Consider the following 23,973-nt stretch of genomic DNA (forward strand, 5'->3'; position numbering starts at 1 on the left):
GTGGACACTGAATCGGAGTCCCTGGAGCAGGTTTTGAGTAGGTCGGAAAGCTGGATGATTTCTGACATTGCCCCCCACGTCCCCCCCCCCCCCCCCCAGGCAGAAGAACTAAGGGCTCCCACAGCATTGTATTTTATTCGCCAGCTTGGAATGTTGGAAACCTGAATTTGGTTCACACATCCATATCCCTTTACTTTCATTGTCTCCTTTTTCTTTTTCTTTTCTGGTGTATGGTGGGAAAAATGAGTTGGAGGGACCTCAAGGCAGTCGGAGTTTGAGAAACCTCTGCAGTCATGGCAGGCTTCTTGAAGAAAGTGGCAGGCAGGAAAGGTGAGGACTAGTTGGACTAGTTAGATTAGACACCTTGGCTGGAAGGGCCTCCTAGATCCCGGGCCGCGCCACCCTTCCCGCGTTCGACCTTTGTTCCTGCACTAACCTCCCACCAACCGAAGTGGTGTTATCACTTCCCCCTTTCCGCGCGGTGCGTGACTCGAGGCTCGCTCTCGGCGCCTGCTTCCCTGGCCGCGCGGGGCCGCGGGCGCATCCCGGGGCTGTGAAGTGTCCTCGGCGGCGCAGCCAGGCCCCGCCTCTGGCCCCGCAGTTCAAGTGCAGGAGCGGCGAGCCGGGGCGCACCTCGGCGCAACCTGCGGGCTCCGGGGGAGCCTCTCCCCGCCGCGCCGGCTGGCGGGAACGGACGGAGGCCGGCGCTGCCCGTTAGCAGCCGCGGCAGCAGGAGCCTCCTAATTACTCACCACGCTAATTGCCCAGCACTGAACTTCAGGAGCCGGTCCGAAGCGGAGCTCCAGGGCGCAGAGGAGGCAGGAGGTGTCTGGGGCCGGGCCCCGCCAGGGTTAAGTGCCCGCCCGTCCCCGGCTGGCGGCCAGCTCGCCTTCCGCGGGAGGCCGGAGTCACCGCTCCGGGACCGGGAGGTGCGCCCGGACCACACCGGACCCCCTCCCCCATCGCCGCCTCTAGGAGGCGCAGAAAGTGGGGGCGCCAGCCTGGCGCGGGGGGCGGGCGCGGAGAGCCAGAGGGGCTGCGGGGACACGAGATGGCCGATGAGATCGACTGGCTGGACCTGCCAGGCCGATGGACCTACGGAGTGGACCGCGGCGGGAGAATCTTTTTCATCAAGTATGTAGTGCTCTTTCTCGCCTCCCCCCTTTCCACTTTTTCTTTAAAGTTGTCCGACTTGAAAGGTGGCAGAGCTGGGGGTCAGGTTATTGGTGGGGGGCGGGGGGGGAGGGGGTTGGTTGACTAATAAGTTTATCGAGATACCTGTTTGAATATGACTCCCGCCTTTTCCTCAATGGGTCAAAGTCCAGCTAAGGCTCACAGGCTTCCTTCCCTGAGCCAGAGAGGCAGGGCAGGCGAGGCGGCCTTGAGCCTTTCCCCCCCCTCGACTGCCGCACCCCGCAGCAACTAGTTCCTTCAGCTCTTACACTAAAAAGAGACCAGGCGACTTCTTTCCTCCAGACTTGAGCAAAATGACAACGTTATTAGGAGCCACTGCCTCCACCACCTGCTCACTGCAAGACTCCAGTCCTCAGCATGGCAGCTCCTCCCCCTGCCTGCTGCTTCCCTGGGTCTATGGTCAGGAGTCAGGAGAAGCCCTGGGCTTGCTTGGAGCATTCTTTGCTGCTCTCAGTGATAAATTAGTACCGTTCTATTAATTTCATAAACCAAATGTCTGTGGCATAATCTCATTATAGCAAAGTGGCCCTGTTTGGCCCCTTTTTGGCTGCCTTCTCTTATAGATATTCTTTGCCAGGAAAGAAATCTCCCAATGATATAGCAAGTGTATATAGCACAGCAGTTTGGACTCTTCCCACACTTGACAAGCTTCCTCTTCCTCAAGAAGAGAACATTAGAGCTGAAGAGGACCTGGGGGCGGCCCCGCGTTGTTACCACAGGACTTAAGGTCTGGAGAGAGGCAAAGAATCTGAGACAGGACCAGCAGGACCACTTGTCAGACACAGCCCAGCACCAGCCTGAGCCCACTTTCTCTTTGGCAGGGGCTTGTCCTATCCATGGTTGCTGTTTGGGGTTTCTGTTTCCATACCTGCTTAGCACTTTCTTCTGTCATTATCACCATATCTATCATAATTGATGCTGAATTGTGTTATCTTAGCAGTAACTTCACTGAAGTTCTTGGCCCCTGGGTTAGGATCCTAAATAACAGAACTCCGGGATTAAAAAAGAGAGTCACTTCCCACAGTGCCTTGAGCCTTCAAAATCTCTAAGAATCATCTAGATTAAGTGTGGTGGAGTGTGCTTGTGGTCCTAGCTACTATGGAGGCTGAGGCAGGGGGATCACTTGACCTAAGAGTTTGAGAGCAAGCTGGGCCTCTACCTCAAAAAAAAAAAAAAAATTAAAGTAAGAAATCATCCAGTGAGCTCACTGAAAAGACATGCTCCAGGCTGGGCATGTTGGCGAGCACTTTCAATCAGCACTCTGGTGGCAGAGGCAAGGGGGTCTCTGAGTTCTAGGCCAGCCAAGGGGGCATAGCAAGACTGTCTCAAAAAAAAAAAAAACCAAACAAACAAACAAAAAAGACTGATCCCTGAGTTGTCTGGCCCCCACAAACGCCCCCTCCACTTACCCCATCCCCACCCCCGTTCCAGTTCTGAGCAGAGACAGTCTGATGGTCTGAATTCCCAAGAGCTCCTGGTGTGGTGACCGACTTTGTTTCCCAGTGTCCTCCTTCCCTTCCCTTTCATCCTACACTCTCACACGGAGCATTCCCTTTTCCCAGCAACACAAAAATAAAAGCAATAAGTGACATGCTTTGCCTTTAAGGCGATGGGGAGAAAGCAAGGGAGAACATGATAAATCCCGGGAGGCATTTACTTGTGGGCTGCTGCCTATGGACCCACGGGGAGAACTAGGACCCTGAAGGGAGACTGGGGAGGCGGTCCCAGGAATGAGTGCTGGACTGATGCCCTAGGGGAAAGGACAGGTATAGTGGCCTTGGACAGTGGGTGGTCCTGCAAGAAAGGCAGAGTGGGCTTGAGGCAAAGGTACCTACAACTTTCTTGGGTTACAGTGGAGATGGAGGGGAAGCCTCGGGGTTGCAGAGAAAATAAAACCGAGAAGCAGGAATGGGCAGCAAGCGCAAGGCCCAGTCTGTCAGACAAAGGGTTAGGACTCTGTCCTGCAAGAGGCAGAAAGTCTTAGGCAGCTTTACCCCAGGGCTTGACACTGTAGGATCTGCATCCAGAAGGCTCCCTCTAGCAGCCGTGAAGGCTGGGGGATGTGTGTGTGGGGGCGGGTGGGGAGTGTTCCAGAATAGAGCACGGTTAGGAAGCTGCTTTGAAAGCTGGAAGTCTGAGACAGCTGCTCAGGCCTGATCTGAAGCAGAGAGGATGGGGATGAAAAGGTGAGAGAGGAGGAACATCTCTCGGGAGAGGATTAAGAGTGTCCCCGTGGCTGAATGTGGGCAAGGGAAGAGGCACCTCACAGTGTCTGATGGAGATCAAGACTAGAAGGGGAGCCCAGCTCGTGTGTGTGTGTGTGTGTGTGTGTGTGTGTGTGTGTGTGTGTGTGTTGGAGGAAAGCATAAGTTCAATGGGGAAGTGTTGAACTTCAGGTCCCTGTGCGCCATCCGTAGGGTTGTGTAGCAGCAGCTGGCTACATTATCTGGCTGGGCTAAAGAGGGTCTTCTAGGAGTGGTTCTGAAGAGGTGTGAAGAGGTGGGACCTCCCAGAGTGTGAGGGGACAGGAAGACAGCCAGGTGACATCAGTATTTAAGGAGAGAAGAGGGAAAGACAGGCCAGCCTGGGAATGAGACCAAGGGGGTCAGAGGTGAGCAGCACCAGGATTGGAGAAGAGAGAAGGAATTAGGAAGGAGGCAGCAGTAATGGTCAATACAGTAGACAAGCCCAAAGAGCAGAAGATAGGAAGCGGCTACTGGTCTTAGGAGTGTGGGAGGGCTGTCCTTAGCAGAAAGTGGTTTCTGGGGAGGCTGGGAACAGAGACTAGAATAATGGGGATTGGTGAGGAGGTTGCCAGCAAGCAGGGAAAGCAGGAGAGGCTTGCTTCCGGGAGGGATGCTGGATTAAGAAGGAGAGTAGGAAGTTGGCAGGGAGGTGGGTGTCACTGAGAGAGAGATGGGGAATTGTGTCCATATGAGACACAGACAGTAGCATGGGGAAGGGGCTGCATGCCACAGGTAGGTGCCCTTCATGATTCAGGCTGGGACTCTCAGTAGATAAGAGGCTATAAAAGAAAGATGGGCAAGAGTAGGGAGATCACCCAAGGAGAGTGTTAGCCTCAGAGGAGAGAGGGCTCACTTCTCCAGTGTAGAGACAAGAAGGAAAGACAGGTGAGGAACTGAGTACGCTTGCAGGTAGGGTAGATATTCGGGGAAGCTGATGGCTTGGACTTTTTCTTCAATTACGGGCTGTAGAGAGGGCAGTGTCGTAGGGTGTGTAGGAGAGGCAGGCTGGGACTCAAGGCTGGTGGGGGAGGCCCTAGAACTAGAGTGGCTACTCACTGATAACTGGGATGAAGGACATAGTTCTACCTGGAGATTGGATTCGAGCCCAGTGGGCTAGCTTCCCCATCAGTGTTAAGGCCAGGCATCACCTAGCCACCTTACTCTGGACCAGGCTGACAAGGAGAGGGATAAACAGAGGGAGCTGAAGGCTGTGGTGGAGAAGCCATCTTGTGATGGGGCTATCCCTAGCATCCAGCTGAGGTGGAGATGGAGGGGAAGTCTGAGGAAGAGCAACTGTGTGAGAGGAGGGGAGGGTCCTGGGAGCATAATAGGCTGGGGACACTGGCTCCCTCCAGTCTTTTGTAGTCCTGGCCTTCCTCTCTGGCTTCTAGCCAGCACCAAACCCAGACCCAAGGCCCTACTGTTAGAGGCCACCTCCTACAGCTCCCAATGACTCCAGAGTGAAAGAGGTCACTAGAATTGTGACTTTGTTTCTTCTCTGCTTGACAGAGGGGTGAGTCGGTTGGAAAGTCTCTCTGAACATCAGGTGTCCAGCTTCAGAGAAAAATGAATGAACTCACTTGATGGTGTGGTGGTACACGCCTTTAATCCCAGTACTTGGGAGGCAGAGGCAGGAGGATCTCTGTGAGTTTGAGGCTAGCCTGGTCTAAGAAGCAAGTTTCAGGACAGACAGGGCTGTTACATAGAAAAATCCTGCCTCGAAAAACAAAACAAAACAAATTAATGACGTCAAAAGAAAAAGGCAAAAGGCACACGTTCCCTCATGGCCCACAGATGTTCACTGCAGCTTTGACCTGAGCTGAGAAAACTTGTATGCCCATCACACCAGAGTGGATGGACACTGGTGCAGCCTTCATGAACCGCTCGCTGCTAAGGGCCATTCGTGAGTCACTAACACCACAGTGTGGAAGGAGGTGAAGATAGACAAGTTTGACTTCTGTGATTCCTTCTGTGTAAACTAGAAACTCATGAATGTTAGTACAAAGCAGATGGGTGTGGCTCGGGAAGACCTAGGAGGGTAGACAGGGCTGGGAGGATGGGAGATAGGAAGTACCAGGGGGCACAAAGAGCTGGGGGTTCATTATCTTGACTTGGTGGCAGCTTTCAAGGTGTTCTTCAGATTTATCAGAACATTAATTTATACATGAGTGCAGTTTCTCGTAAGTCTTACTACAATAAAAGTCGAGGAGACTCTTTCTTTGTGGAGCTTATGCGTGTCATCTATTCCCCAGACACTGATGGATCTTGTCTCAAGCCCCACTCCAGAGCCTGAGCCACCTGGAAGTGCCCCTCTCCCCTTCTCCATCCTGAAATGGAGCTTCATATTGGGACACATCTGGGAGAATTAGTGGCCCTTGGGTGGTGGGATTGAAGAAAATCTATGAGCTCCTTTGTCCTCAGATAGGTGGTGTTGGGGAGCCCACCTCACTGGGTGTAAGATATCAGAAACACATTGGAACTGGGGAGTGGGCAGGTCTGAACCCTGGCTCCGTCACTTTCTGGTGTAACTTCATAACTTCTCTGAACCTCAGATTCACAACCTATCAATTTATTTTATTTTATTTTATTTTTGTTTTTAATATTGGGGTTGGAACCCAGGGCCTTGTGTGTGCAAGACAAGCTCTCTACTATGGATTTGTTTTCAATCCTTTTTTATTGTTTTTGAAATAGCATTTCAAAATGCTGTGTAGCTCTGGCTGACCAGAACTTATTCTTATTTTCTGTGGATTGGTGTTCTGCTCGCATGTGCGTCTGTATGGAGGTGTCAGATCCCCTGGAACTGGAGTTACAGTTGTGAGCTGCTATGTGCATGCTGGGAATTGAATTCAGGTCTTCTGAAAGGGCAGCCAGTGCTCTTAACTGCTGAGCCACCTCTCCAGTGACCTAGAACTTGATATGTAGATCATGCTGGGTCCCAACTCAGAGACTGTCTGCTCTGCTTCCGAGTGCTGAGGTTAAAGACATGTGCCACCACACCCAACCTTCTGTCAGACTTTCACATGGAGGGAATGTTGTGACCGACAATGTTCAGCGCTGCAGCATGCAGGACTCTTCACAGTGACCCCTGCTCAGCCACCTGAAGAACTGCTTGTTAGAGGTCCTCACAGTCTCTCTGAAGTGTCCTCTTCAGTGAATTGGGCCAGGGCCAGGGCATTCTGTCCATTGTGGTAACTCTGCACCTGCAGCCTACAGAGTCTGTCTCCTGTTGCATCATGGTGTGTCTGCGTCACGGTGTGTCTGCGTCACGGTGTATCTGCATTCACTGTGTGTCTTCATTCATGGTGTGTCTTTGTTCACAGTGTGTCTGCATCACAGTATGTCTGCGTCATGGTGTATCTGCATTCACTGTGTGTCTTCATTCACAGTGTGTCTTTGTTCACAGTGTGTCTTTGTTCATGGTGTGTCTGCATTTACAGTGTGTCTGCATTCATGGTGTGTCCAAATTCATGGTGTGTTCGCGTTCATGGTGTGTCCGCGTCACGGTATGTCTGCATCAGCATGTGTCAGCATCACCGTATGTCTAAACGTGTCCGTGTTCCTGCTGGATTAGAAGTCTTCACAGCCAGAGATTCAATGTCGCTCACCTCTGAAGCTTCAGGGTTGGTTTTGCAGATGTGAATACAAACAAACGCATGGCATAGCAGGGTGGGCGTGGCTGTCTCAGGAGGTGAGAGTTCTGATCCAGGAAGCCACGTGTGAACCTGACCCTGTCTCATTGGTTCTTCCGTAGTGATGAGGAGAAGTCAACCAGCTGGGTGCACCCCGGTACGCACTCACCCATCCAGAGTGGCTACTGCTCCAGCCCAGGTAAGGAGTCACCTGCCCTTGTAGCCTCTGCAGTTAATGAGAAGGTGGACATAGGAGCCCTTGCCCCCAGACCTGCTTTAACCCCTCCTTTGCCGTGGGTAGACTCATCCTAGGCTCCAGACGGCCCCTGGGGAGTAGCGCAGAGCACCTCTAGGGTACATTTCTTCAGATCTTAGAGGGCAGATCAACCTAAAGGCTGCCTCTATCCTGGGCCCCAGCCCCTGTGCTGAATGCTAAGTTGGGCTGTTTTCCACCTGTGTTGCTTAATTCAGCCGCCCTCAGCCTCGTGTGCTACAGAGCAGTGGGAATGTGGTCGGACAGTGGACTGGAAGTAATTTTAATCAATTTAAATGCAAATAGCCCTGGGTGGCTGGTGGAACTCCTTCAGCTGGGGAGAAAGAAGCCAAGGCTATCATTGATCTCCTTCCTGCCCTCTTACATCTCCCAGGCTGGTGGGAAAGGTGGATGTGTACAGGCCAACGACACACAAGAAACAGACAGAGAAATATTTCAGTTGAGGGGAAGTGGTCCAGGAACTCAGAAGGCTTGGAGGACTGTAAGCTAGCGAAAGGCCTTCCCCGAGAGGCCGGGAGGGAGAGGGGGCATGAGCAGTATTGTAGGAACGTCTCCTGGCCCTTTCTAGCCTGTACGTGGCCAGACACCAGCCTTGGTCACTCACAGGGCACAACTCAACTTTTGGACTCTTTGGATTAAGGATTTGACTGGCCTGGAGCCTACTTCGTTTAGATCTGGGCTGGAATCAGAGCTGAAGGAGGCTTCAGGGACCATGGAGCTCAAATCTTGCATTTTAGGGGAGGAAAATGAAGGTCAGAGAGGAAGTGCTTGGCTCAAGGCCACCTGGCTAACAAGTGATGAGGGGTCCTGGCAAGACGCAAGTTCTGAGGTGCAGAGACCTAGTTCCAGTGGCAGCTAGCTCTCCTTGCCGTTGCTTGGCTCCTCTGGGGCTTTGTTTCTGCATCTGTGTAAGTGGGAGAGGATTGTGAACCTCACAAGATGGTAGCAGTGCCATGCAAAAAGCTGGCACCACAAGAGATGTCGGGCGAGCGGGTGTTCCCACTGTTCCATCTCCAACTCAAGTGCAGTGAGGCCCCCTGCCACCATGTCGCGGCTGGTTTCTTCTGCCGGCTGGTTGTGCTGGTGCAGGGCCTCAGCTGCTCCAGTTGAGAACAGTATTGCCCTAGGTAGGACTTAGAAGGTTCTGAAGAGCCTGGGGGACAATTCTTTCCACGTTGGTTGCAGCTGACTGGTTATCCAAGGCTGAGAAGGAGTTAAGATGCCCCTGAAGCTTGCTGGGAGGGCAGCTGCCCGAGCGGGCACTCCGCCTGGACAGGAACATAAGCGCTCTTGGTGTTGCCCAGGCAGAGAGGGCAGTGTGGAGGGAAGTTGCTAGAAAAGGCAGAGGACAGAAACCACCCTGGCCTCTTTCCCAGCACATCACAGTGGCAGGATTATTTATGATTCTGACCCAATGGGGATCCCTCTACTTGGGGAGGCTGCCAGCCCACACCCTTCTGAATGGGAGCGTCCTCCCACGGGGACAGAGGGGAACAAGCAGCATTTATGGAGCCACACAGAGGCAAGAGTGTAGGCTTTGGAGGAGGCAAACTAGCACTCACATCCCAGCACAGACACTTCCTGTGTGGCCTCAAGCAACCCGATTAACCTCTCTGGGCCTCAGTTTCCCTCTTGGTCTGACACCCAGTACACCATGTACTGTATGTTAGATAGAGCAGTAGAGGTGCTGCTCATGTCTGAGAAGAGTTACTCCATTGAGTGCTGGCTGCTGAGATCGTGTGGTTTTCCTCTGCGCCGGTTCCTGGGGGAGCCAGAGCTGAGCTCCACTGTCTTGTTCTGCTGAAACAGCAGCAATGATGGACGCACAGGATTTTCATAAATATAAGTGACTACAATGATGGGTCAAAGATGGACCAGCCACTCTCCCGAGCTCGGGCTCTGCTCTTTGCATGTGCGACCCGAAGCGAGCGGTAAGATGATGGGATACTCAGACTACCAGTGCGTGGCTGGCTGTGTCTTGTAACCTCCAAGGCAGGTGTTTGGACTGAAGCAATGAGTGCCAAAGGAATCCGCTCCCATTTCCCTATATGTCAGCCAGGGGGCTCCTGCTCCCTGTAGGAGGAGTGGTCTCCACCAGCCCTGGCTCTTTCCCATGGGGTTGGGGACTCTCTGTGCTGGGAAGGTGGGACCTGGCTACTACGTTTATTTTGGTGGAGTGAGCAGGTGTACTGGCTAGTCTTATGTCAACTTGACTCAAGCTAGAGTCATCAGAGAGGAGGGAGCTCAGTTATGAAAATGTTTCTGAAAGATGGGACTGCAGGCAAGTGTAGGGTATTTTCTTTCTTTCTTTTTGTTTGTTTGTTTGTTTGTTTCTTTCTTTCTTTTTTTTTTGAGACAGGCTTTCTCTGTAGCTTTGGAGCCTGTCCTGGTGCTCACTCTGTAGACCAGGCTGGCCTTGAACTCACAGAGATACGCCTGCCTCTGCCTCACGAGTGCTGGGATTAAAGGCGTGCGCCACCTTTTAGAACATTTTCTTTTCTTTGTTTTTTCTTTTAGATTTATTTATTCTATGTACATTGGTGTTTGTCTGTATGTGTGTCTGTGTGAAGGTGTCGGATTCTCTGGAACTGGAGTTATGGGCAGTTGTGAGCCACCATGTGGTTGCTGGGAATCAAACTCAGGTCCTCAGGAAGAGCAGCCAGTGCTCTTAACCGCTGAGCCATCTCTCCAGCCCCAAGGGCATTTTCTTAAGTAGTGAGTGATTGATACCAGAGGGCTGAGCCCATTGTGGGAGGTGCCAACCCTGGGCTGGTGGCCCTGGGTTCTATAAGAAGGTCATGATGAGTAAGGCAGTAAGCAGACCTCTCCATGACCTCTGCATCAGCTCCTGCCTCCAGGTTCCTGCTCTGTCTGAGTTCCTGCTCCCACTTCCTTTGATGATGAACAATGAGTTGGACTTGTAAGCTGAATAATCACTTTCCTCCCAAGGTGTTTCATTGCAGCAGTAGTGACCCTACGATAGCAGGTTGAGTTGGGACTTACCAGGACTCTCTGGATATGGTATCTATAGTGCTTCCTGGTTAAGGTCAGCTTCCTCAGTGATTCAACCCTTGTCACTCTGAGATTCTGCCGTTGATGTCTTGGAGCTTCTCTGTGGATACTTTTTCTCTGAGATGCCATTGAAATTCAAAGCCCGTCTGTGTTTTCTGGGATCTGTTTCCAGGTCCTCAGCGCCTGCGTAAAGCAGCAGTTTGGAGGTCTTAACGCTGGCCTGGGATTCAGAGACTTATGTCCTAATTAGATTTTGGGTGTTAAGGACCTTTGAGTCCTGGGTGAGCCACACACCCTTGACCCCCAGCTTTGACCTCTGTGAGGAGGTCAGAGGACCCTGTGGACCTTACAGGACAGGCGTCTGTGGGTTCCCTCTATGTCTGTCTCTGGACCTGGTCGGGTGCAGATGCTCAGAGGTTAGTGGCGTAAATGGTAAATACCATCACACAGTGGTTCATCTGTTACCTTTGATGGGCTCATTGCCAGAGGACCCCTCTATCTACAGTCGTCTCTCTTCCCATTGATGAAGGCTTGGATATAATTAGATATAATTGGCTATAATTAGATGAAAACTAGAAATAGCGGGCAGAAGAAGTCCCAAAAGCTGTAGTGACTGCTCAGACACTGTGGCTTCCACTGGAGTTTTCCCGCCATTCCAGGCCCCAGGATCCCGGGTAGAAGAGAGATGAGTACCTGCTTCCAGGGCTTCTCAGTCTGTGGTTTTGCTTTCTTGCAGGTTTGCCTAAAGGCTGGGAGACGGATTCAACCCCGGAAGGAGCTGTATACTTCATCAAGTAAGTAGATCATTTGCTTTTTTTACCTCACCTTTGGTTTGGCTTTTGCCCTAGTCATAGATGTCTCCTAGGGAGGGCAAGCAGCTAAGGGATCTGGTCTGTCACCTTAGGTATGGCCACTGGGTCTGTGGGTGGCCCAGAGGCACTGAGAAGCACCTGAGAGATAAGAGCATGTGTCATTGGGCCTGAGTGTGACTGGTGTCAGTCACGCTAAGGTTTCTAGGGTAGGGTCCACAGAGTCCTGGGCTGGGCTGCACCAGCTGAGTGACTGACTCATCCCAGGTGTGGGAGAGGCTGTCATAGACGGTCTGGCAAGGGTTTGAGGGGAAAGAGATGGGGCGCTGAGATGTGAAGTGGGGTGTGGAATGTTAGGGGACGGGTTCTTGGGAGGAAACAGGCTAGCAATGGCAAGGCTACGCCCAGCTGCTCTTGTTCTCCTGGATGGGATCTCTGTGGCCCTTGAGATGTGGGGTGTTCTCTTTCTTCTAAGGGATTGGCCAGGTCATGTGAGCCATGAGTCTTGACTCTGGGGTGGCTGAGCATAGGCCCTGGGAAGCTCCTGGCCTGCAGGCAGAGGATGCGACTTCTGGCTTTGGAGGTCTACAACCATACACTTGGACTCATTTCCTTCTGCTGGAACTCAGTGTCTGTTACTGTCTGCCTGTCTCTCTCCATCTCCCAGAAAGCTCAGTGCTAGCTTCCAGCAAGAAGTGAAACTCTCTGTGCCCAAGCCTGTGTCCACGACTTCTTTCCTGAACCACCTCTATATTCTGTAGCCGCCAAAGAGTCCCAATGCCCACTGTCCTTGTGCTGGGTCGCTGTCTCTGCCAGAGATAGCCATACCTTCAGAGAGGAAGGTGTCTTCTAGAGAGGAAGCCCTCCTGCTGGCCTATAATCTTGGTTATTCAGGAGACAGGCAAGTGGATCCCAAATTAAAGGCCCACCTAGGTTACATACTAAACTTCAGGCCAACCTGGGTAACTTAGGGAGACTTAGGGGAAAACATGCTGGAGATACAGCTCAGTAGTGGGCAATAATTTAGCATTTGTGAGGTCCAGTACTCCTCTTCCTCCTAACAACAACAACAACAACAACAGTAACAGTTAAAAAATGTTCACTCCTAAGGACAACTAGGTGTCCTCTTTTTATTCAGTCCCTGCCTCAGAACCAGCCAGTACAGATATCAACTTGATTATTAACCAGATATATATTACTTATTTACTTTATGTACATGGGTGTTTTGCTTGCATGTGTGTCTGTGAACCACATGTGTGCAGTGCTACCAGAGGCCACATCCCTCAGGAGAGGATGAATCCCCCAGTACTGGGGTTACAGATGTCTGTGAGCCACCATGTGGGTGCTGGGAATCGAATCTGGGCCCTTTGGAAGATCAGTCAGTGCTCCTAACTGCTGAGCCATCTTTCCCACACTCTACCTTTTTTGAGACAGGATCTCATTATTTAGCCTGAGTGGTCTGGAACTTGTTACCTGGATCAGTCTGGCCTTGACCTCACAGAGTTCCACCTGCCTCTGCCTTCCAAACATGGGGATTAAAGGTGTGCACCACCCTGCACTGCAGTGTTAACTGTATTTTTAAAGAAAACAAAAAAGGCCATTTTGCACGTGATCTATTTGGTAATTGCTCTGTTGTCCCGTGACTGCACAGCTAAGCCCTCTGTAAGGGCACACCCAGTCCTTGCTTCACTGCTTCACTTAAACGGTTTCTGCATTTCTCATTCTTTTTGTTTTGTTTTGTTTTTTTTTGAGACACGGTTTCTCTGTAGCTTTGGTGCCTGTCCTGGAACTAGCTCTTTTAGACCAGGCTGGCCTTGAACTCACAGAGATTCACCTGCCTCTGCCTCCCAAGTACTGGGATTAAAGGCGGTGCCACCACCTCCCCAGCTGCATTTCTCATTCTTACAAACATCACCTTAATATGATTTTTGGTAAGTGTTCAGTTGTTGGGTTTGTTTACTCTTTGTTTCATCTCTTCCATCCTTCAAATTTACCACCTGAAGGCTGGAGATGGCTCAGCAGTTAAGAGCATGTGCTGTCCTTCCAGAGGACCCAAGATGAATTCCTAGCACCCACATCAGGTGGTTCACAACTGCCTGTAAGTCCAGCTCCAGGGAACCTCTGTGTGCACCTGCACTCCTGGGCCCATACCCACACACAGACATATAAAATTTAAAATAATAAAAAGAAACTTGAAAAATCTTGTCACCTCAGATGGGGTGACCTGTGCCCCTCTGTGACCTTCTCTCCCACAAGTGTCCTATGTTGATGTTCACCTTTCCCCCCTTCCTTACATCAGCCCCAAACAGGACCTTTGCACGTGCTGCTCCCTAAGCCTGGAGCCCTTTCTTCCTCCTATACTCAGGTATCTGACTCCTACTTGTCAGCTGGTTCTTTTATGATACGTGGGCCAGAACCCATGACGGGCACAGCACCGTCAAACCGTGCGTCAGCTTGTTTACCTTTTGGTGGAATTCTGTTGCTGAGTAATCTTTGAGGAGAACGTCTGCTCAGTTTGTTTTCCATTATCCTAGTATCTTTCCGCTGCGCCGTAGGAACCCAGTATTTACTGAAATGGGTGGGTAGGTGAAAAAAAAAGGGCTATAAATAAGAACACGATTAATTACTGCTGCAGATACCGGGCTGTAGCTTTCTCCAGAGCCCCTCCATTCAGTGTGTGCCAACATGCATGGTTTCCTCTGCATCCCTCTGCTGGGCAGACAGAGAGCCTCACCTTCTCTTCCCTCCTCTCCCCTCCCATAGATTCATTCCGTCTCCTAAGCTGCTTAGTTCCCAGCATCCCTGAGGCCGCAGCCCGAGGTCATCCCTACCTAGACCTTTCTAGTAGCTTCTCCATCGATCTTCTTGTGCACGGGTCAGAGTGTGCAAGAGTGCCCCCACCTCCCCAGTATAAGGTGTTCATAACATTCTCCACTAAAACCCTTCCACATTACCATTGCTTCTAGCCTGTCCAGGGCTTCCTGACTGGGTTCAGCACTGTCCGTCTGAGTCCTGCTTCCTGGTCACTCTCCTCCAGCCATGCCAAGTCTCTGGGGTTCCCTTCTCACACGCCTCCTTCTCATGTACAGGAAACCCTGTGCACGTTGCTCCCTCTATGTGAGGACCAGTCCCCTCATCCCTCCCATGTTCTCTCCTCTGTGGGGAAGCCCACATGCATCCCAATTATTTATGTCCACACATGCCCACTTTCCTCTGTCAGACATTCTCCATCCCCGGCGTGCACTCAAGTTTTGGAAATCCAGATTGCTGGCCTTCCCCAGAGTTCCTCACTCAACTTGATTTCTCCAGGCTGCCAGCTGAAGGGGATCTGCTGTTCTGGGACCATCTCAAGAGCCATGAGAGTCCTCAAGGGGCGGGGTGACCCAGGGATGCCTATGAAGTCTGGAGAGAGACACTGTTATCTTACCACGTATTATAATGAAACTGTCCACAGCCTGTGACAGCAGTAGCCTCTCTCAGAGCGCTGGGCTTTACAACACTAACTACCTCACTTAACCGTTTGGTAAGGGAGGCTCTGCCGTCTCTGTTTTAGCCAGTAATAGGAAAGCTGAACACCGGCAGCGTACAGAAACCGGCCGGTGAGGAGTCGCTGCGGGTAGTATCACTGCTGTGTTCTCACCGGTGCCACAGCTGCCCTCAGCATCCTCGGTGCCTGGGGCTTCATGCCCCTCACAGGATGAGCACGCCAGTGGATGACTGACCCCCCGAACGCCGTATCTTCTATGAACCAGTTACTTCTCACCAAGGCTTCTGACATTTGGTAGGGAGGTAAAGCAGAAACGATGAAGACTCCACACATGGATCTCAAGAAGTAATTTTTTTAAAAAAAAAAAAAAAAGTCAGATGTGCAGACGGTTTGATGAGATGCGTCTCCTAGCATTTCAAGGAGCAAATACTGCCATTCTCTGGGTTGGGTTTTTAACAAGTATGATAACTGTATCTCATTAATCCCATCCCTTCGTGGTATTTGGGAGGCAGGTCTCATGGTATGTGCTACTGATGTATTGCTCCACTGTGCTGAGGTTTTAAAAGTGGCCTTTGCCAATTATGGAGGAGATGTGAGAAGAGAAAAAGCTAACAGGGAGAGGGTGGCTAGAACTCATTGTGGGCCTGTGTGCACTTACCACACTAATCCACAGGAGGGCAGCAGAGCACACATGGTCCGCAGTCCAGGTCTTCAAAAGCATTTGCTGGGTCGCAACCCCCTGTTATCACTTGCCAGGAGCTGGGGGTCGTCTTGACCTTCCCTTACTGCAGTTCTGTCCCTGTGGGTCTGCTGGACTTCTGAACATGCTGCATAAAAGCAATTCCTAGCCAATAGGACGTCTGGCTGTGGCCCTCTGCTTCCTTCACTGCAGCCTGTTGTTGAACAGGTCTCTTCTGTCTCCCAGACTGCCGCTCCCCCTAAAGCTGTCAGGGCAGGAGCCTCGGCAGGCAGAGAGGTGGCTTATAGAACCACACCCTGATAACCTTTACCGCTCCCTCTCCTCCACCCAGGGAGCCCTGCCCAGTCCTAGCACTCCTTCCTATTCTGGTCTGAATACTTCCTGCAGGAAGGCGCCAGGTGGGCAACTGGACACCTGCTTGGACGGCTGGTGCGCCCAGGCGCTGCTCGGGTCATTCCAGGGATTGCTGGGAGACAGACATGCAGAAGGCAGGGCTCTGCCCACAGGTGTTCAAGAGCCGCCGGATGATGAAGCCCAGATAGTTTCCTAGAGGCTGTGCAGATGCCCAGCCTGTGGGTTTCCAGGGGGGACACTCTAGGCCCTAAGGTGGAGCCACCCAGAACTGTCCTGCTGTCCTTTGTACAGGATGGAGGAGAGAGGCCCCAGACAGCAATTCTGGTATAGTGTTCCTGTCAGCTCTGTCCCAAGAAAGGCAAGTGTCACTCAGGACAGGAAAGAACGAGACAGACAAGCAGATCTGAGGTGCAGGCAGCCCTCTCTTACAGGTGAGGAAAGCTGAGGCCCAGCAGTCAAGCGCCTAGTGCATAGGTGTTGTGTTAGTCGGCGGTGGCGCTGAGTCTGAAACCCCGGTTGTCCATCTGTCTAGTGACCACCAGGATCATGTGGGGACTGGGGAGAGGTGACACTCTTTGAGAGTTGTGAAGAGAGAGTGAGGTGAGCTTGGACCTGGGGCAGGAAGGCAGGACCACAGAGGCTCTCTTTTGAGGGGTACCCTCCTCTCTCAGGCCTCCTCCTCAGCCTTTCCCCGGGAGCAGTTTGCTTCTCAGCTGGGCTAACAGAGGGAAGATTTAGACTTGGCAAAGAATACGTGCTTTCTCAGCTCTACCTCCTCCATCCTGCCAGCCCCATAAGCCCTTGTACATCTCCCATTTTGCTCCCCAGCAGGAAGGCACTGTGCCCAGCCCAGTCATCCATTTGGCTTCTCATACCCCCTGGAGCCTCTGTATCCCTTAGAAGCAGCCACCCTTCTGGCTTAGGCTTCTAGGTGAGCCAGAGTCTTGTCTGGAACTCTTGTTCTCTGTCTGCCAAAGAGGAAACCCGCCCAGCAGGCCTGTCTGTTGGCTGCCCTCTCCTCTTGCCTGAGGATTGTGTGGCATATAGGCTGGGGTCCTTGTCCCCTTCCGTTCCACTCTTACATACTGGGGTCTCTTTCCCAACCCTGCTTTGCTCCATCGACTTCTTAAGGCCAGAGACTTCTCAAGAGCCCCTCGTTTCTGGCTGCCTAGAAGCCAACTCGGCCCCACCTGTACCTGGCATGCTTGCCAAGTCCTGGAGAGCTGGGTAGGTGAGCTGGGCCTGGCACTGGGCCCTTACTCACAACTTCCCTGCCCCTTTAGCTGAGAGGCTTTCCCTGAGTCATTGAGGGCCAGCCTGGCAGCTTATCTAGCTGAGGGGAGGGGAGGGAAACCCTCTCAAGAGAGCAGCTAGGCTGTTGTGTGCTGACCTGCTCCGGGCAGAGATAAGGATTGTCCCTTAGGTACCTTGCCGGCTCCTGATTTTACCCCATCAAAGCATCTTTGTATCTCCACCCCCCTAATCTTCTCTTCCTGGGTGCTGGGAGGGAGGTGTTCTCTTGTACCTTCTAAAGTAGGTTTTTTTGTTTTTGTGATATTTTTTAGAAAAGTACTCCAGGTGGCAAAAGTGATGCTCACATCTTGACGCTCACACCTTGTGTGAGACTCACTCAGACTTGAGTGGGGGAGAGGTTCTTTCTCTGCTTTGTACATTTCCCCCGCTTTTGGGACAAGGTTTCACATAGCCCAGGCTGACCTTGAACTCATCAAGTAGCCAAGGATAGCCTATACCATATATTTATGGGGTGCATGTTTTGAACACAGGGTCTTATTTCTTGGGTCCTGAACAAGCATTCAATCAACTGAGCCAGCATCCGCAGCCCGGGCTGCTTTTTATGTTTTCAATCAAGACAGCCCATTAACAAATGATGACAGAATTATCATGTGGGCGGGGCCTTGCAGGGACTTGCCGTTTAATCCCCACTTCTTGAGAAGTGACCTCAGTAGTATGGTCCCCAGCTTTGGGTCCAAGGTGCAGCTGAGACGTAACCCTGGAAGTGAAGGGCAAAATCACTCCCATCTCTTTCTGATCCTGGTTTTGAACTGCTTCCATTGCACGACATAGAGAATCTACTTTCCAGGGAAGATGGGAAAGGAAGGAAGCTGAGGCACAGAAGAGGAGCGAGACGGGGGCGGGGCCGTTGACTTTTTACAGCAGAAGTGGGGCTGTAGCATTATTTAGCACTTCCTGCCTCTCTGCCCATCAATTTTGCAGAACACAGGTGTTGGGGCGTGGCTAGCATCCCCATCCAAGGTCACCAGAGACCAGTCTGCGTTGAAGATGAGATCCTGGTGCTTTATAGATGGATCCCAGCTTCCTTCTAATGTTTTTCTTTTAAATTCGTTGTGCTGGTGTATGGAAGTATCAGGACCCCAGTAAAGACCTCCTAATACCTCACGATATTCCTTATGTATGGGGACGGTCACAGAGCTGAAAGGCCACTGCTAGGCAGGCCGAGTGCATGAGGCCCCCACCATAGTGCCAAGCCCACGGGTGAAAATTTCTAGCTTTTCAAGTCACCCGTGGGAAGATTCTGAAAATGCTGCTTACCCATATGCAGGCCCAGATGCCCTCTGGGGGGCAGCCTTGCCCTGGCTGTGGGAGGAGAAGGCTGTGCCCACCAACCCCTTCTTCTCTGCGGGGAGGGCTGCAAGGGTGGTTAGCAGCTTGTCACTGGTGTGGATGGAGTTAAACCTTTCCGGGGACTATTTACTCCTGATCCTAAGTGACAGCTTGGGGAGGGAGAGTCACGTGGTCCTGAAATCCCCACGGGAGCCGATGGAGCATGCCCAGCTGCTTCTGCCTGGGAAAGGTGCTGGATCCTGCAGTAACCACAACAGCATCCTCTCCCCGGAGCCAGGGACCTGCTAGCGGGAAGGATGACTGATTAGAGCAGATTAGATCCAGTGCCCCGCTCTTCCGAAGGGGTCCCCAGGGGCGGGGGAGGAGGACCCCAGCTGGCCCAAGCTGGGGGAGGGGTGCCTCCGGAATCGCACTTAGCGCTCTCAGCGCGGGATCACACCTCCGAGGCCCAGCCGGTGAGTCCGTTTAGGTGCATCAGATCTAGGAGGTGGAAGGAAGAAGGCTGGGCTGGGGTAGGGCTGGCAGCCTGCGTTGGCTGCGCAGGCCAGGGTTGAATGCACTGCAGTGAACTGCCTTCTTCATCCTCAGCCTTGGCAGCCTTACTTGGGGATCATGGAGGGTGAGAATGCTAATTATAGCCTTTCTGTGACCTCACCCCCTTCAGAAGCCCCAAGACGAGCCGACACCGTCTGAATTGATGACATTTGAATTGCTTCCCTGGGAGAGGGCAGTTTGGGGGCTGTCAACCTCCAAGGTCCAGCCCCACCCTACCTCTAGTCTTATAGGAAAGAGAGGTGGGAAGGTTCAGAGGTCAGGTTCAGGTCGGTGGAGGCTTTCCTTTAGTGGGAGGGGTCAGAGGCGCTTGGTTTCTTCGGGGGCGTCTGCGGTTCACTGGGTAGCTGCTGAAGGGTGTGTGGGCAGGGGGTGATGAAGAGTGAAGGGACAGGCAGTGCTGGTAAAGGAAAAGCAAGCTGCTGTTCAGAGCCCTGGGACTGGGCTATTGTGTGAGGAGTCTGGGGATGAAGTGGCCAGCAATGGGCAAGGGAGGGGGAGGGGTGAGGAAAGGGGAAAGAGGAGGAGGGAGAAGGAGCTACTGGGAGATGCCCTTTGAGACTGCAGGCCAATCTGGCCAGGAGACCCTGGATGCAGGGAGAGGCGGGCCAGGGCATGATGGGAGGAGGGGATAGGGGGTGAAGGAGGAAGAGAAGGACACGGCTTCCAGTAAGTGTCCCAAGAGGTGGTGGCCTTCGGGACTGGGCAGCTCTTCCCAAATCTCTCTAGACCTCTCGCTCTCCATCTGGCATCTTCCAGTGGCGCACTCAGGCACGGGTCTTCAGCATGCGTGGGCGGAGCCCTGGCTGGCACGCCTCTGCTGGAGCCCTTGTCCAGATGGCTGCGGGCACTGCAGGTGCCGGCTCAGTCCCCAACCCCGGGCCTCGGAGCCTTGTGGAAGTGGGGAGGATTCTGTGACTCCAACTGTCCAGCTACAACCTCCACCTCTGGGCAGCTGCGGTTTTGCTTGAGCAAGAGTCGAGCCCATCCTGCTGGCAGAGAAGGGTGGGCCCCTGTCACAGAGTCTCGGCCGGCGGCGGGAGGGGGTGGTGGTGGCAGGGCGGCGGTGCTTCCAGAGCGGTGGCAACAGCAGCTCCGGCACCGGCCCAAACACCGAGTTTTCCTTTGCAGAAAGGGTTCTGTGTCTCCGCACAACCGCACAGAGTGCTGGGCCGCAGATATGAATTATTAAAAGCCCTTGGTTTCCCCATCGGGCTACGAGGTGATAAACGTGTTAGCGCCGTGTGTAATTAATCCTGGTGGCGTGCTGCGTGGGCTGGAGACAAAGGGGCTTCCCTCCCCCCAGTTCGGCTGCTTTTTTTTTTTTTTCACAGGAAGGCTATGGTGCAGGACGCATTACATAGATAATTACATTTAGTGCGTCTGCCTGGATGATTGAGTTGGATTCTTCCTGCTCGGTGCAAATGAAGTAATTACTGAGGAAATCGAGGAGCCGGGCGCCTGCCCTGGCAGAGCTGCTGTCACAAACCCCCCTCATCTAGGCTCAGTGGCGCCCAGGGGTGGGCTCCGCGGAGGAGCCCTCAGCTCCTAGAGCTGACCTGGACTGCACCCCAGACAGGGGTGAGTTGCCACTGGGAGCTGAGACAGGCTGCGGCTGATGCTCCTGTTTCCTCATCTCCTTGTCAGGAGCAGCCCATTTGATGATCACTGGGCATCCACTTGGCCCCAGGGGCAGGGCCAGAGGAAAGGTGGCTGGGCTAGAGCCTGGCCTGCTGGACAAGACCCAAGCAGGAGGTTGACATAGCGGGGCAAGTTGCCGTGAACGTTTCTCTAGTTAAAATGCTCTCAGAACCAAACTTCTTTGGGGAGTAAGTGGGGAGTTGGGAGTTGTGACATCTACTTCAGTTAGACTCTTGGTTTTTGCACGTCCCTGCCCCTGGTGCTCTTGGTGTGTGCACGTCCCTGTCCCTGGTGCTCCGTAGAGTCTCTCAGCACCTGTCTCTACTTGCCTCTCTGCAGGCCCCTCTGAGCCCTCGGACAGCAGAGTTTTTACTTCACAAGAACTTCCTGCACGGTGGGAACAGTCCCTGTCTGAGTCAGCCCCTGAATTCCTCCCTTTGGTTCTGATGCTTCCAAGCTTCACAAAACATACAGGCTTCTCTTTCACACGGGATTTAAAAAAAAAAAAGTGTTGCTTTTGAAGGCGCTGTTTATAGTCTGCATGTGGGTGCAGTGTATTTTACATAGCCGCTTTGAGCATGTGAGGCTGTCAGCTTTATTTTCCTCTAGAAATAAACACAATATGTACATTTTGTTGTTTATGAGGGTCCTCCCGTGCTCCTCTGGTATTTAGGATTTTTCCCCCTTAGTATAAACCTCAGGGCACAGAATTGATATGATGGTCTATACTTCAAAATTCGATTCTGTGTTAAAATAAACATAAAAACATGGAAAAAGATTTGGTATCTAATCCAAAGATTTTGGTTGATGTATCTTTTTAGAATTCATTCACAAACATGAGTCGATTTGTTATGACAATATACATACATGCCATAAAATTTTGTTTTGGTTTTGAGAGAGGGTCTTATTGTAGGCCTGGCTGGCCTGGAATTTGCTATATAAACTAGGCTGTCCTCAAACTCACAGACACCCGTCTGCCTCGTAAGTTGGGACTAAAAGTATGTTCTAATATGCCCGAACCATTCAGATTTTAGCCAGCTGTATATTATTGTCATATAAGCATTTTCCATGTCGTTATATTTTTTATAGTAGTTAAAGTAGTTTCTAAGTATTTCGTTACATTTGTTCCAATTTTTACCTTCATATTAAATTAGCTGTTTCTAAATTTTCGCCTTCTATAAATAATTGTACAATGAAATATACATATTCCAATCATTACACATATTAGTGATATTTCCCTCAGGCTGCATTTCTAACAATAAAATTGCTACATATTTAAAAATATTTGGAGGGCTGGAGAGATGGCTCAGAGGTTAAGAGCACTGACTGCTCTTCCAGAGGTCCCGAGTTCAATTCCCAGCAACCACCTGGTGGCTCACAACCATCTGTAATGAGATCTGGTGCCCTCTTCTGGCCTGCAGGCTTACATGGAGGCTGAACACTGTATACATAAAATATTTTCTTTAAAAAATATTTTGATAAAGTTTACCAAATTTTATATTCCAAAGCACTTATTTATATTCCTAAGAATGCATTTTGTAGCTGGGCTATGGTGGTGTATGCCTTTAATCCCAGCATTTGGGAGGCAGAGGCAGACAGATCTCTGTGAGTTTAAGGCCAGCCTGGTTGACAGAGTGAGTTCTAGAATGGCCTGGGCTACACAAAGAAACCTCGTCTCAAAAAAAAATTCATTTTGTAGGGCTGGAGAGATGGCTCAGTGGTTAAGAGTATGAACTACTCTCCCAGAGGATTGGAGTTCAGTTCCCAGGACTGACTTCAGGTGCTCACAGTCACCTGTGACACCTGCCCCAGGAACATCTGACACCTCTGACTTCCAAAGTCACCTGCACTCACATGCCCACACTTGGAACCTCACTTCCGACAATTTTTTAAATGAAATATATTTTTTTAAAAGAATGTGTTTTACAGGTCAGTGGAGATGGCTCACTCAGTAGTGTTTGCTGTGCAGATGATGGGGCCTCATCAGTGTGGCTGTAATCAGCACCGGAGAGAAAGAGGATCCTTGGGTTTTGCTAGCCAGCTAGTCTAGCCAAACCCATGAGCAACAGATTCAGTGAGACCCTATCTCAAAAAATAAGGTGAAGAACAGTAGAGGAAGATACCCAGCATTGACAAACATGAATGTGCGCGCGCGCACACACACACACACACACACACACACACACACACACAATTCTGTGACATGACTTATAACATCTTTTACGGTGTCAGTATGTTTTTCTTCACTGTTTCAACTCCTTGGATGAGTGGTAAGATCTACTATTTTGTGTTTTGTGTGCCATCTCCTCAAAAGCCAGACAGTGTGCTATTGGGAATGCAGCAGGACAGGCGGTATTGGGGTGCCTGTTCATCTCTGCAGACCTGCAGATGCTGGTCCTTACTGTGCGCGTTCAGGCGGTGTGGAGATACCTGTGCCCTGGAGGATGAACATTTGGTCCTAGGCTTTAGGCTGCTCAGCTTCCCTGGTTTGTGCCTTCCTGGGATTGGCAGGAACTCAGCTTCTCAAGGAGCTGACTTGGAGTGCTTGGTGAGGGTGAGGTCTCGTCTTAGCATTGGAGTCATCGTCCACCCCGTCTGACTCAAACTTACCTGAGAAGATCATGTGTCTCTAATTGCAAACGCCAATTTGCTTCTAATTAGTCAAATGCTTGCAATTAGCCTGTTAAGTTCCACGGGGCTCTGGGTCTTGAGGTCGTTTTCTTGTTTTTGTGTATTTCCTGGGTCATCATGAATACCAGTGGTTATCTGAAGCCCGCAGTCAGTCTGTTTGCCTCACCCAAACCTGGGGCTACCTCACTGCAGACAGGAAAGGACAGTAGTGGGGACACAAAGCTGTTTTGGAGGGTTATGGATGGGGGCATGGTCTGCTCAGAGGCTTGCTAGACTTACAAGAGAGGCATAGAATCTTGGTTCCCTCTTGTTCCTGCCCCTCTGATATTCTTCTTCTCTAAGATAGGAGTAATCCACTGTGAACCAGAGGGTCCTAGGTTGAAATTTTTTTTCCCAAGACAAGGTCCTACAATATTGTAAGAAAAAAAAAATGGGGGGGGGGGGTTTAGAAAGATGGCACCGTGGTTAGGAGCACTGATTGCTCTTCCACAATACTCATGTTCAATTCCAGCACCCACATAGCAGCTCACAACTGTCTGTAACTCTAGTTCCAGGAGACCTGACCCCCATGGCAAAACACCAATGCATATAAAACAAAAACAACATTAAATTTTTTTTTTAAATTGTAAAAAAAAAAAACCAAAAAAACAAAAACAAGAAAACCCTTATAATTCAGAGTCTAACATGGCCCAGAAAGACTCTCCTGTTAGGTCAGAGTTCTCAACATATGGGTTGTGACCTCCCTCCACAGGGGCGCATATCAGACATCCTGAATATCAGATATTTACATTAAGATTCATAACAGTAGCAAAATTACAGTTATGAAGTAGCAACAAAACA

The 23,973-nt window shown here is 51.3% G+C and overlaps 1 protein-coding gene across 19 annotated transcripts in view; it reads left to right on the forward strand.

The window, feature by feature from the left end:
- The first annotated feature begins 490 nt into the window (after positions 1-490).
- Plekha6 (pleckstrin homology domain containing A6) overlaps positions 491-23,973 on the forward strand; it is a 141,347-nt gene continuing 117,864 nt past the window's right edge. For 18 of the 19 annotated variants that reach the window (XR_005974043.1, XM_041648627.1, XM_041648630.1 and 15 more), the window contains exons 1-3: positions 491-1,134; positions 7,192-7,268; positions 11,092-11,149. Coding sequence is in view for 17 of the 19 variants with exons in the window: in XM_041648627.1 (XP_041504561.1) it covers positions 1,052-1,134; positions 7,192-7,268; positions 11,092-11,149 (218 nt within the window). In the remaining 2 variants the exon portion in view is untranslated. Of the gene's footprint in view, positions 1,135-7,191; positions 7,269-11,091; positions 11,150-18,508; positions 18,765-23,973 lie in introns of those variants that run through there. The other variant, XM_041648642.1, reaches the window with a different exon arrangement.

The sequence above is a fragment of the Microtus oregoni genome, unplaced genomic scaffold (assembly GCF_018167655.1).
Source record: "Microtus oregoni isolate MIOR12 unplaced genomic scaffold, Mior012 000003F_ref0000135, whole genome shotgun sequence".
Lineage (NCBI taxonomy): Eukaryota > Metazoa > Chordata > Mammalia > Rodentia > Cricetidae > Microtus > Microtus oregoni.